Genomic DNA, 12,558 nt, shown 5'->3' on the forward strand with positions numbered 1-12,558 from the left:
TCATCTGAAATGTTTTTGTGGTAGCATACTACTGAAACAACATGCCACCTACTGCTGACTTGTCCTTACTGCTGTATTGACATTGTTTCCAATGTATTCTCTTAGTATGAGTACAAAAGTGATTGGAACAACTTTGTGAGAGGCACTGGATGGATCCCCATTGGCTCAGTGGGAGTGGAGACAGCCAAGATTGGAGGGAATATTCAGAGTGAACACAAGTACCGTACACATCCCTCCACCTTCAAGTTCCACAAGCTGATGGACTCCATGGATCTGACCCTGGCCACAGCCAACAACCAGATTATGAACAAGGTGTGTTTTGTTCACATTGAAATAATTTCTCAGCTTTTGATAAAAAAAAAGGTAAAGACTGTTGTATTATGATGCTATATAATCCATCATAATGCTAAAATAAACATAATTGAGATGTATTTTAGATGGAGCAGCTGACCAACCCCTAATTGTAATGTTTATTGCATTTGTGTTTTTGTCTTGCAGAAAGCATATACAGATAAATGGAACAAGGACAAAATGACTATTCATGTCATGCCCGATGCTCCTGAGATTGTGCTGGCTAAGGCTAATGCTATCAACATGAGTCAGGTATTGCCATCCTATTGGTTCATGCAACACATTTTCAATGCTTTTTCATGCTTACTAGCATGCACTATTCGGAACATCAAGGAACAATTGCCCAAATGTCAACTGAAAACCTTGTAGAAATATTTAGATCTGTCTGCTAGGATACTATTAAACCAATTTCTTGACAATTGATTTATTTCAGTGGCAAGTCTTATTTGAAAATGATAGGTTGTACAGTGAAGGATAAAACAAGTTTATAAGTGATGATCTTGTTGAATTTCAGAAACTGTACAAAGCTGGTGTGGTGGAGATGGCCAAGAAGGGCTATGACCTCAAACCAGATGCCATCTCTATCTTGGCAGCCAAACTTGGTACTAGAATTGCTAGTGACGTAAGTGAGATATAATTTTTTTTTCTTTTTCTATATTATTAGTGTTAAGGATCCTGTAATCAACAACCATAATCTTTTTGTACATTTTGACCATATGTGTTGATTGTTATATGGGGTTAATTACTACTTCACTTTTGCAGTTCAAGTACAAGCTGGCACACGAGAAGGCCAGGGGCCACCATGTTGGCTTCCGTAATGTTAAGGACGACCCCTTGCTGGTGCACTACATGGCGGTTGCTAAGATGCAGAGTGAGAGAAACTACACAAAGGATTACCACAAGTCCAAGCTGAAGTACCACTCTCCAGTAGATATGATGAGCCTCACCCATGCCAAGCAGGCCTCTGCTGCACAAACCTTCGCTGGCTACAGGAAGATTCAACATCATTACTCTCTCCTGCCCGATGCCATGAACCTGGTTCTGGCTCGAGGCATGAACTCCATCGCCAGTGATGTGAGTTATTAAATGAGCCAACCTATTCCATGTCAATGAAAGCTTTGTTATAATGTCATCTGAAATGTTTTTGTGGTAGCATACTGCTGAAACAACATGCCACCTACTGCTGACTTGTCCTAACTGCTGTATTGACATTGTTTCCAATGTATTCTCTTAGTATGAGTACAAAAGTGATTGGAACAACTTTGTGAGAGGCACTGGATGGATCCCCATTGGCTCAGTGGGAGTGGAGACAGCCAAGATTGGAGGGAATATTCAGAGTGAACACAAGTACCGTACACATCCCTCCACCTTCAAGTTCCACAAGCTGATGGACTCCATGGATCTGACCCTGGCCAAAGCCAACAACCAGATTATGAACAAGGTAAAGAGTTCTGTTGCCAAGAATGCATTTGTATCTGAAAAATGTATCTTTGGTCTTACAGTGGTCTCGGTAACTTTTGTCTTTGTATCCATGTCATTACAGCAAGCATACAATGCAGCCTGGGAAAAAGATAAACTCCACATCCACGTCATGCCTGATTCTCCTGAAATTGTCCTCGCTAAGGCCAATGCTATCACAATGAGTGAGGTAAAGCCCAGGCATAAATAAACCGTATATATGAGATTTTTCAGCAAAACGACAATAATACAAAATGCAATACATTTCTTTTGCATTCAAGAAACAATACAAAGCTGGTCTGCAAGCACTGACGAAGAAGGGCTATGACCTCCGACCAGATGCTATCTCCATCCAGGCAGCCAAGCTTTCCACCCGCATTGCCAGTGATGTGAGCACCTTCGCCTTCTCTTTGCTCCATCTTCCTTTCTAATATTCCCCAACTTTCTTCTATATTTATTTAAATTGACCGTTCATTATCGTTATTTTTGGATTCTTTTTACAGTACAAGTACAAGAAGGAGTATGAGAAGGCAAGAGGCCACCATGTTGGCTGCCGTAATGTTAAGGACGACCCCTTGCTGGTGCACTACATGGAGGTTGCTAAGATGCAGAGTGAGAAGAACTACAAGAAGGATTACCACAAGTCCAAGCTGAAGTACCACTCTCCAGTAGATATGATGAGCCTCACCCATGCCAAGCAGGCTTCTGCTGCACAAACTTATGCAGGCTACAGGAAGATTCAACATCACTACACTGTTTTACCTGATGCCTTGAACATCGTGCAGGCTCGTAACATGCAAGAAATTATCAGCAATGTGAGTATACGTTTATGTCAACTTGTGAACCTCCTTTCACTGTTTCAAGTATAAAATGTAAGCTGTCCATTCAGAAGAGTGAAATGCCAATATTGGTAACATTTTACACTTGTCCAGTATGCTTATCTACTATAATACGGATGTTATTATCTGCTATTCTCAAACACAGTGTATTAAGTAATCATCCATTAATGGTTTGCTCAAGAAAAATACAACTGAGTACAAATATATTTAACACCTATAATATGCCCCTTTCTTACAGAATCAGTACAAAAGTGACTATGACAGCTTCGTAAAGGGAATGGGATGGATCCCAATTGGTGCTGTAGAAGTTGAAACGGTGAAGGCAGCAGGCAAGATCCGCAGTGAGAAACTGTACCGCCAGCATCCCAGCAAATTCAAGTTTACGAAAGACATGTTCTCCATGGACCTGACTCTAGCTACAGCCAACAACCAGATCATGAATAAGGTACGTGGTGTCTGTCTGATAACGTAGCTCATTTTCATTTATTGCCAACACCACTAATCAACACAACTTCATCAAAGCACACCATTGTCTTGTTCCTGATGAAAAAACAAACAAGCTTTGTTGTAAACCCTCCTAATAGCAAGCATACATGACTGCCTGGGAGAAGGACAAGACCAAGATCCACATCATGCCTGATTCCATGGAGGTGGTTTTGGCAAGACAGAACAAATCCAACTACAGCGAGGTAAATAATAATTGGATGTTGTTAAGTTATGCATAAAAAAAATATATATTTAGCATCCATGCGTCAAGCGTTCTAAAATGTATTGCTTTTTTTTGGAAATTGTTCCTAGTGCATCAAATTCTCAATGTTTTTTTTGTCTCCTCAGAAACTGTATAAGCTTGACAATGAGCTGAGCAAGAAGAAGGGTCATCACGTGCGCTCCGACGCTATTGCTATTCAAGCAGCTAAAGCCACCACTGTCATTGCCAGCGATGTAAGCTTATGCTTAATTACAAACACACATTTGAATATGATGGTTAAATGTATTCAGGTTAAGTCCTTGGCTGGTTGTTTTTTTGTAAATGACTTAAAATTGTAAATCCATGTACAGTATATTCAACACTGCTTACTGGTATCTTTCAGCACAAGTACAAGGCAGGTTACCGCAAGCAAGTTGGCCATCATATTGGTGCCCTCAGCGTCCAGGATGACCCTCTGCTCATGCTGGCTCTGAACTCAGCCAGGATTGCTAGTGATGCCCTGTATAAGAAGGACTTCAACAAGTCCAAGACCAAGTTCAACCTTCCAGTGGACATGATGGCCTTTGAGCTGGCCAAGAAGAACCAGATCCAGGTCAACCATGCCAACTACATCACCCGCCTGCACAACTGGACCTGTCTTCCAGATTCCAGTGATGTTGTACATGCCAGACAGATGTACGACATGCAGAGTGATGTGAGTATAGATTTCCATCATCTCTGTTAAATTACAACTCTTCATATAGTTACCTATGAAGGCATCTTCACCCTTACTTCATGCAGTATATGATTAGGTAAATATGAATACATTTTGTTTTCTTTGGTCCACTTTAGGCTGTGTACAAGGCTGACCTGAAATGGCTGAGGGGAATGGGATGGGTGCCCATTGGATCACTTGATGTTGAGAAGGCGAAGAAAGCTGGGCAGGTCCTGAGTGAGCAGCTGTATCGTCAGCACCCAAGCAAGTTCGCTTTCAAAAGCTCAACTGAGGACATGCCCCTGGTATTGGCTAAGGCCAATGCTCAGAATGCCAACAAGGTATTGTTATACTTCTCAAGTAACCCCGATTTATTTCAAATTAGATACTGGCTAGATTATCCATTTATATAAAATCATGTTGATAGGATGCTAACATTATTGCTTCTTAACATTATTCATAGGGATCATTATGTGAACAGTGTAATGACGTGATTGTTTTTTATTGGTACAGAAAGCATATACAGCGGCCTGGGAGAAAGATAAGACAAGTATCCACATCATGCCTGACATTATGGATGTGGTACTGGCCAAACAGAACAATATTAACTTCAGTTTGGTAAGTAACTATGAAAAGCTGACCACACAGACAAAGTCGACTATGATACATCTTCAAGTTTAATGGACTTTTAATGCTTGTGTGGATGGGAGTCCTTCATACCATGTTGTTTGTGCTGTCTTGTTTAATTGATTGAAACAAACTCCTAATGTCCTGAGTAGGCCAATAATTGTTACTATATTCTTTTATTTGTACAGAAAAAGTATAGACAAGGTTTTGAAGACACCATCAAGAAGGGATATTACCTTCCTGTAGATGCCATCTCTGTCAAGGCTGCTAAACTTGGTAGAGACATCATCAGTGATGTAAGTGTCCGCTATTATATTTTAAGTAAATATATTTTATTGTATGAAAATGTTAACCTTATTTACTCATTTCATTCAGGTCAAGTACAAGACAGGTTACCGCAAGCAAGTTGGCCATCACATTGGTGCCCTGTGCGTCCAGGATGACCCTCTGCTCGTGCTGGCTCTGAACTCAGCCAGGATTGCTAGTGATGCCCTCTATAAGAAGGACTTCAACAAGTCCAAGACTAAGTTCAACCTTCCAGTGGACATGATGGCCTTTGAGCTGGCCAAGAAGAACCAGATCCAGGTCAACCATGCCAACTACATCACCCGCCTGCACAACTGGACCTGTCTTCCAGATTCCAGTGATGTTGTACATGCCAGACAGATGTACGACATGCAGAGTGATGTGAGTATAGATTTCCATCATCTCTGTTAAATTACTACTCTATATATAGTTACCTATGAAGGCATATTCATCCCCACTTTATGCAGTATTTGATTAGGTAAATATGAATACATTTTGTTTTCTTTGGTCCACTTTAGGCTGTGTACAAGGCTGATCTGAAATGGCTGAGGGGAATGGGATGGGTGCCCATTGGATCACTTGATGTTGAGAAGGCGAAGAAAGCTGGGCAGGTCTTGAGTGAGCAGCTGTATCGTCAGCACCCAAGCAAGTTCGCTTTCAAAAGCACAGCTGAGGACATGCCCTTGGTGTTGGCTAAGGCCAATGCTCAGAATGCCAACAAGGTATTGTTATACTTCTCAAGTAACCCCCATTTATTTCAAATTAGATACTGGCTAGATTATCCATTTATATAAAATCATGCTGAAAGGATACTAACATTATTCCTTCCTAACATTATTCATAGGGTTCATTGTGTGAACAGTCTAATGACGTGATTGTTTTTTATTGGTACAGAAAGCATATACAGCGGCCTGGGAGAAAGATAAGACAAGTATCCACATCATGCCTGACATTATGGATGTGGTACTGGCCAAACAGAACAATATTAACTTCAGTTTGGTAAGTAACTATGAAAAGCTGACCACACAGACAGTCAACAATGATACATCTTCAGGTTTAATGGACTTTTAATGCTTGTGTGGATGGAAGTCCTTCATACCATGTTGTTTGTGCTATCTTGTTTAATTGATTGAAACAAACTCCTAATGTCCTGAGTAGGCCAATAATTGTTACTATATTCTTTTATTTGTACAGAAAAAGTATAGACAAGGTTTTGAAGACACCATCAAGAAGGGATATTACCTTCCTGTAGATGCCATCTCTGTCAAGGCTGCTAAACTTGGTAGAGACATCATCAGTGATGTAAGTGTCCGCTATTATATTTTAAGTAAATATATTTTATTGTATGAAAATGTTAACCTTATTTACTCATTTTATTCAGGTCAAGTACAAGACAGGTTACCGCAAGCAAGTTGGCCATCACATTGGTGCCCTGTGCGTCCAGGATGACCCTCTGCTCGTGCTGGCTCTGAACTCAGCCAGGATTGCTAGTGATGCCCTCTATAAGAAGGACTTCAACAAGTCCAAGACTAAGTTCAACCTTCCAGTGGACATGATGGCCTTTGAGCTGGCCAAGAAGAACCAGATCCAGGTCAACCATGCCAACTACATCACCCGCCTGCACAACTGGACCTGTCTTCCAGATTCCAGTGATGTTGTACATGCCAGACAGATGTACGACATGCAGAGTGATGTGAGTATAGATTTCCATCATCTCTGTTAAATTACAACTCTTTATATAGTTACCTATGAAGTCATATTCATCCCCACTTTATGCAGTATTTGATTAGGTAAATATGAATACATTTTGTTTTCTTTGGTCCACTTTAGGCTGTGTACAAGGCTGACCTGAAATGGCTGAGGGGAATGGGATGGGTGCCCATTGGATCACTTGATGTTGAGAAGGCGAAGAAAGCTGGGCAGGTCTTAAGTGAGCAGCTGTATCGTCAGCACCCAAGCAAGTTCGCTTTCAAAAGCACAACTGAGGACATGCCCCTGGTATTGGCTAAGGCCAATGCTCAGAATGCCAACAAGGTATTGTTATACTTCTCAAGTAACCCCCATTTATTTCAAATTAGATACTGGCTAGATTATCCATTTATATACAATCATGCTGAAAGGATACCAACATTATTCCTTCCTAACATTATTCATAGGGTTCATTTTGTGAACAGTGTAATGACGTGATTGTTTTTTGTTGCTACAGCAAGCATATACAGCGGCCTGGGAGAAAGATAAGACAAGTATCCACATCATGCCTGACATTATGGATGTGGTACTGGCCAAACAGAACAATATTAACTTCAGTTTGGTAAGTAACTATGAAAAGCTGACCACACAGACAAAGTCGACTATGATACATCTTCAAGTTTAATGGACTTTTAATGCTTGTGTGGATGGAAGTCCTTCATACCATGTTGTTTGCGCTATCTTGTTTAATTGATTGAAACGAACTCCTGATGTCCTGAGTAGGCCAATAATTGTTACTATATTCTTTTATTTGTACAGAAAAAGTATAGACAAGGTTTTGAAGACACCATCAAGAAGGGATATAACCTTCCTGTAGATGCCATCTCTGTCAAGGCTGCTAAACTTGGTAGAGACATCATCAGTGATGTAAGTGTCCGCTATTATATTTAGAGTAAATATTTTTTATTGTATGAAAATGTTAACCTTATTTACTCATTTTATCCAGGTCAAGTACAAGACAGGTTACCGCAAGCAAGTTGGCCATCACATTGGTGCCCTCAGCGTCCAGGATGACCCTCTGCTCGTGCTGGCTCTGAACTCAGCCAGGATTGCTAGTGATGCCCTCTATAAGAAGGACTTCAACAAGTCCAAGACTAAGTTCAACCTTCCAGTGGACATGATGGCCTTTGAGCTGGCCAAGAAGAACCAGATCCAGGTCAACCATGCCAACTACATCACCCGCCTGCACAACTGGACCTGTCTTCCAGATTCCAGTGATGTTGTACATGCCAGACAGGTGTACGACATACAGAGTGACGTAAGTTCACAGCTTTATCTATATAAAAAATGTCTCCCAGAGCTCACCATTAATATTTATTGTTGAAAGTTAAAATTGTTCACAGTAAAATACAATAATTTGAGTATAATGAAGATCCCCCTTACCTATAGGCCATGTACAAAGCAGATCTTAAGTGGCTCAAAGGACTTGGCTGGGTCCCTATTGGTTCAATTGATGTGGAGAAAGCCAAGAAGGCTGGAGAAATCCTGAGTGAAACGAAGTATCGCCAGCACCCCAGCACTGTGCCTTTTACAAGTCCTATTGATGCCATGAACATTGTCCTGGCAAAGAATAATTGCCTAACCATGAACAAGGTAATGTGCACCTCTCTACCCACCAACTTCGCAGCACAAATTCTTTGAGGCCATACAGAGATCAAATCAGAATGTGTGTTTTATTAAATTCATATTTTGGAGTATTAAACAACCTATTGAGACATATGCACAACAATACATAACACCTCATAGAGGGACAGTATACCTGTGTGTGTGTGTGTGTGTGTGTGTGTGTGTGTGTGTGTGTGTGTGTGTGTGTGTGTGTGTGTGTGTGTGTGTGTGTGTGTGTGTGTGTGTGTGTGTGTATATATATATTTTCTTTGGTTTTGTTTTGCAGAAAATGTACACAGAGGCATGGGAGGCAGATAAGGTGAAGCTGCACATCAATCCTGACACTCCTGAGATTGTGCTGGGCAAGCAGAACTCTATCACCATGAGCAATGTGAGTACACTGCTCACATCATCACATTTTCATTATTTAAATACAAAAGTCTGGTTTGAGATTCAACTCTACTACTACCTGCTGGGTTCTCCGCACTGATTCAGCAGGCTGTGTGGATAGGAAATCATATGACATTCACTTTGCATTGACATGTTTTACTGACTTGAAGCAACTTTTAATGTCCTGAAAATACATGTAATCTCACTATATTTTCTATTCTTTAATTTTTACAGAAGCAGTATAGACAAGGTTTTGAAGACGCCATCAAGAAGGGATATTACCTTCCTGGTGACGCCATCTCTGTCAAGGCTGCCAAACTTGGTAGAGAAATCATCAGTGATGTAAGTGTCTCATATTGTTTCTTTTTTATGCACACTATAATTATCGTCTGGGTTTGTGAAAAGCAGAGAATTTTAGGTTGAGCGAATAACTTTAAATATAGTAAATCCATGTCGATTTTAACATTGTTTACTTGTATATTACTTCAGAGCTAGAGATATAATTCACCCTCAATTGTTTATATAATAACTGAAAGTATTTTAACAACCTTTTAATATCTGTTTTTCAGTACAAGTACAAGACAGGTTACCGCAAGCAAGTTGGCCATCACATTGGCGCCCTCTGCGTCCAGGATGACCCTCTGCTCATGCTGGCTCTGAACTCAGCCAGGATTGCTAGTGATGCCCTCTATAAGAAGGACTTCAACAAGTCCAAGACTAAGTTCAACCTTCCAGTGGACATGATGGCCTTTGAGCTGGCCAAGAAGAACCAGATACAAGTTAACGATGCCCACTACAGAACTCGCCTGCACAACTGGACCTGTCTGCCAGATTCCAGTGATGTTGTTCACGCCCGGAAGGTCTATGATCTGCACAGTGATGTAAGAATAATGACATTCAAAGTCATTAGAGTCTGCTGTTTCAGGTTTCCGTGTTGTTACTGTCCCATAAGAGTTGCTTCAGTCTATTCTTTTCTTCTACCTAGGCTGTCTACAAGGCAGACATGGAGTTCACAAGGGGTTTGGGATGGGTCCCTATCGGGTCTCTGGACGTGTTGAAGGCGAAGAAAGCTGGCGAGATTTTGAGTGATCGCCTTTACAAGCAGAAACCAGATGCACTTAAATTCACCACTGACATGCTGTCTATGCCCATGGCTTTGGCCAAGGCCAATGCTGATATCATTAACAAGGTATGTGGTGTATAATGTTCTGCCTGGCAAATATTCTATTTGAAAAAGTGTGTTACAATGATTTGATTTTGTCTGTATTTTGTAGCAACAATACTTGGCTGCTTGGGAGAAAGACAAGATCAAAATTCATATGACCCCGGATATACCTGAAATTGTGCTGTCAAAGGCCAATGCAATCAACATGAGCAGGGTAAGCCCTTTTCTTCCTCTCTTTAAACTGTCTTGGAAATGTACATCTACGCTGTCTTTTTATATATTCAACTGCGACTATTGTGGATGTCTCCTCCTTTTCCTTTGCAGAAACTGTACAGGCAAGGAATGGAGGACTCCTTCCGCAAGCCTATTGACATCAAATCAGATTGCATCGCAGTCAAAGCTGCCAAGCATGGTAGAGAGATCATCAGTGATGTAAGTACTCCAGCCACGAGTACTCATAAACATGGGATCATTCTTGTTACAGGCTAATCAAATTATTTTATGCGTACATGGTGACTGATATCTGTGTGTTGAATTATGGACTCTCACCCAACTGTGATTTATTCTTTTCTTTATCAGTACAAGTACAAGGCAGCTTACCGCAAGCAAGTTGGCCATCACATTGGTGCCCTCAACGTCCAGGGTGACCCTCTGCTCATGCTGGCTCTGAACTCCGCCAAGATTGCTAGTGATGCCCTGTACAAGAAGGACTTCAACAAGTCCAAGACCAAGTTCCACCTCCCAGTGGACATGCTGTCCATTGAGTTGGCCAAGAAATGCCAGGTCCAAGTTAACGACTTCAACTACAGAACTCGCCTGCACAACTGGACCTGTCTACCAGACTCTAGTGATGTTGTCCAAGCCAGGAAGGTGTATGACATCCGTAGTGATGTAAGTTCAAAGAGAGTTCCATTAATCTGATTTTAAATTGCGTATACACTTTAACTTTTAAAACACAAATTAGTTGTTTAAAGCATACTGTCTAATAATCCTTTTTCCCCCTCTGTTTTTGCTACATTTTGATTAGGCCGTGTACAAGGCTGATCTTGAGTGGTTGAGGGGCACAGGCTGGGTTCCTATTGGCTCAGTGGATGTGGAGAAGGTCAAGAAGGCATCAGCAATCCTAAGCGAAAGGAAGTATCGCCAGCCCCCCAGCAACTTCAAGTTCACTGCCAAAACCGATGGCATACCATATGCCTTAGCTCAAGCCAATGCACAAATAATGAACAAGGTACCGTACAGCGCTCTATCCTGTTAATCTGTTTTCGAAAATATGAAGGGTTATGGTTGATAAAGGTTTGATGACCAAGGCGATAAGTTGGGTAAATGGTTTGCATTTCATTAATATCAGTTACCTTTCTCATTACAGTGTTGCCATACAGTTCTGTGATTGACTGGACTGAAGCTTTGTCTTATTTACAGACAATTTCTTTCCCTTATCCGTTCATAGAAAGCATATGTAGAAGCCTGGGAAAAGGACAAAGTCAACATCCACATTATGCCTGACACACCAGAGATCCTTTTGGGCCAGCAGAACAAACTTAACACAAGTCTGGTAAGACATGAATTCATCACAATTTTAGTAATGTAAGAGTTGTGTCAGTTTCACTGGACCATGTTCCAAATTGTACACTGTGTGTTATCTTGGCTATTCATTGTATATGCATTGTATTACACTGTTCTTATGTTATTATTTTAGAAATATTATCGTCAAGGATTTGAAGATACCATCAAAAAAGGCTACTACTTGCCAAAGGATGCCATCTCCATCAAAGCTGCCAAGTCTGGCAGGGATATCATCAGTGATGTAAGTCAGCATATTTCACTCCTCTGAAAAAAGCATGGCCAGCTCTCAACAGCCACAATAGTTGGCTTTAAGTCAGTAAACTGCCTAAACATGATATCTTAACATTAAAAAAAAATGACTTGAGAGCTAGAGATATAATTCACTCACAATTGTTTATATAAGAACTGAAAGTATTTTAACAACCTTTTAATATCTGTTTTTGAAAACCTTCAGTATAAGTACAAGGCCGGCTTCCGTAAGCAATGTGGACACCATATTGGAGCCTTAAGTGTTCAGGATGACCCTCTCCTCGTGCTGGCAGCAAATGCAGCCAAGATCTTCAGTGATAATGTCTACAAAGCAGACTTCCACAAGACCAAGACCAAGTTTAACCTTCCTGCTGACATGTTGGCTTTCGAGCTGGCTAAAAAGAACCAGATCCAAGTCAACGACGCAAACTACAGAACTCGCCTGCACAACTGGACCTGTCTGCCAGACTCCAGTGATGTTGTCCAAGCCAGGAAGGTGTATGATATCCGCAGTGATGTAAGTTAACAAAACACATGGTCTGATTCAAAGCTCTCTAAAGTTACCTCCAAACTTGCCTAGCAAAATAACCTTTACGGCTAACTTGAGTTGAACCTGTTCTTGTTTGGCTTCCTTTAGGCAGTGTACAAGGCCGATCTCGAGTGGCTGAGAGGGTGCGGCTGGATGCCTCAGGGCTCTGTGGATGTCGTCAAGGCTAAGCATGCCCAGACCATCCTCAATGACCGGCTGTATCGCCAGCCACCCAGCTCTGTCAAGTTCACCAGCGTGGCTGACCTCCCCGCCATTGTCCTCTCCAAGCAGAATGCTGACACCATTAGTGATGTGAGTTTG

At 41.3% G+C, this 12,558-nt stretch overlaps 1 protein-coding gene across 19 annotated transcripts in view; it reads left to right on the forward strand.

Annotated features, from left to right (window-relative positions):
- Positions 1 to 12,558, forward strand: part of neb (nebulin) — a 56,017-nt gene that overhangs the window by 16,022 nt on the left and 27,437 nt on the right. For all 19 annotated transcript variants that reach the window (XM_047047153.1, XM_047047150.1, XM_047047156.1 and 16 more), the window contains exons 34-70: positions 106 to 312; positions 499 to 603; positions 866 to 973; positions 1,114 to 1,425; positions 1,586 to 1,792; positions 1,895 to 1,999; positions 2,091 to 2,198; positions 2,313 to 2,624; positions 2,887 to 3,093; positions 3,233 to 3,337; positions 3,483 to 3,590; positions 3,740 to 4,051; positions 4,189 to 4,392; positions 4,565 to 4,669; positions 4,867 to 4,974; positions 5,054 to 5,365; positions 5,503 to 5,706; positions 5,879 to 5,983; positions 6,179 to 6,286; positions 6,366 to 6,677; positions 6,815 to 7,018; positions 7,191 to 7,295; positions 7,493 to 7,600; positions 7,680 to 7,991; positions 8,123 to 8,326; positions 8,625 to 8,729; positions 8,963 to 9,070; positions 9,298 to 9,609; positions 9,714 to 9,917; positions 10,003 to 10,107; positions 10,218 to 10,325; positions 10,473 to 10,784; positions 10,921 to 11,124; positions 11,344 to 11,448; positions 11,593 to 11,700; positions 11,914 to 12,225; positions 12,346 to 12,549. In XM_047047153.1, coding sequence (XP_046903109.1) covers positions 106 to 312; positions 499 to 603; positions 866 to 973; positions 1,114 to 1,425; positions 1,586 to 1,792; positions 1,895 to 1,999; positions 2,091 to 2,198; positions 2,313 to 2,624; positions 2,887 to 3,093; positions 3,233 to 3,337; positions 3,483 to 3,590; positions 3,740 to 4,051; positions 4,189 to 4,392; positions 4,565 to 4,669; positions 4,867 to 4,974; positions 5,054 to 5,365; positions 5,503 to 5,706; positions 5,879 to 5,983; positions 6,179 to 6,286; positions 6,366 to 6,677; positions 6,815 to 7,018; positions 7,191 to 7,295; positions 7,493 to 7,600; positions 7,680 to 7,991; positions 8,123 to 8,326; positions 8,625 to 8,729; positions 8,963 to 9,070; positions 9,298 to 9,609; positions 9,714 to 9,917; positions 10,003 to 10,107; positions 10,218 to 10,325; positions 10,473 to 10,784; positions 10,921 to 11,124; positions 11,344 to 11,448; positions 11,593 to 11,700; positions 11,914 to 12,225; positions 12,346 to 12,549 — 6,774 coding nt within the window. The remainder of the gene's footprint in view (positions 1 to 105; positions 313 to 498; positions 604 to 865; positions 974 to 1,113; positions 1,426 to 1,585; positions 1,793 to 1,894; positions 2,000 to 2,090; positions 2,199 to 2,312; positions 2,625 to 2,886; positions 3,094 to 3,232; positions 3,338 to 3,482; positions 3,591 to 3,739; positions 4,052 to 4,188; positions 4,393 to 4,564; positions 4,670 to 4,866; positions 4,975 to 5,053; positions 5,366 to 5,502; positions 5,707 to 5,878; positions 5,984 to 6,178; positions 6,287 to 6,365; positions 6,678 to 6,814; positions 7,019 to 7,190; positions 7,296 to 7,492; positions 7,601 to 7,679; positions 7,992 to 8,122; positions 8,327 to 8,624; positions 8,730 to 8,962; positions 9,071 to 9,297; positions 9,610 to 9,713; positions 9,918 to 10,002; positions 10,108 to 10,217; positions 10,326 to 10,472; positions 10,785 to 10,920; positions 11,125 to 11,343; positions 11,449 to 11,592; positions 11,701 to 11,913; positions 12,226 to 12,345; positions 12,550 to 12,558) is intronic.

The sequence above is a fragment of the Hypomesus transpacificus genome, chromosome 23 (genome assembly GCF_021917145.1).
Source record: "Hypomesus transpacificus isolate Combined female chromosome 23, fHypTra1, whole genome shotgun sequence".
Taxonomy (NCBI): domain Eukaryota; kingdom Metazoa; phylum Chordata; class Actinopteri; order Osmeriformes; family Osmeridae; genus Hypomesus; species Hypomesus transpacificus.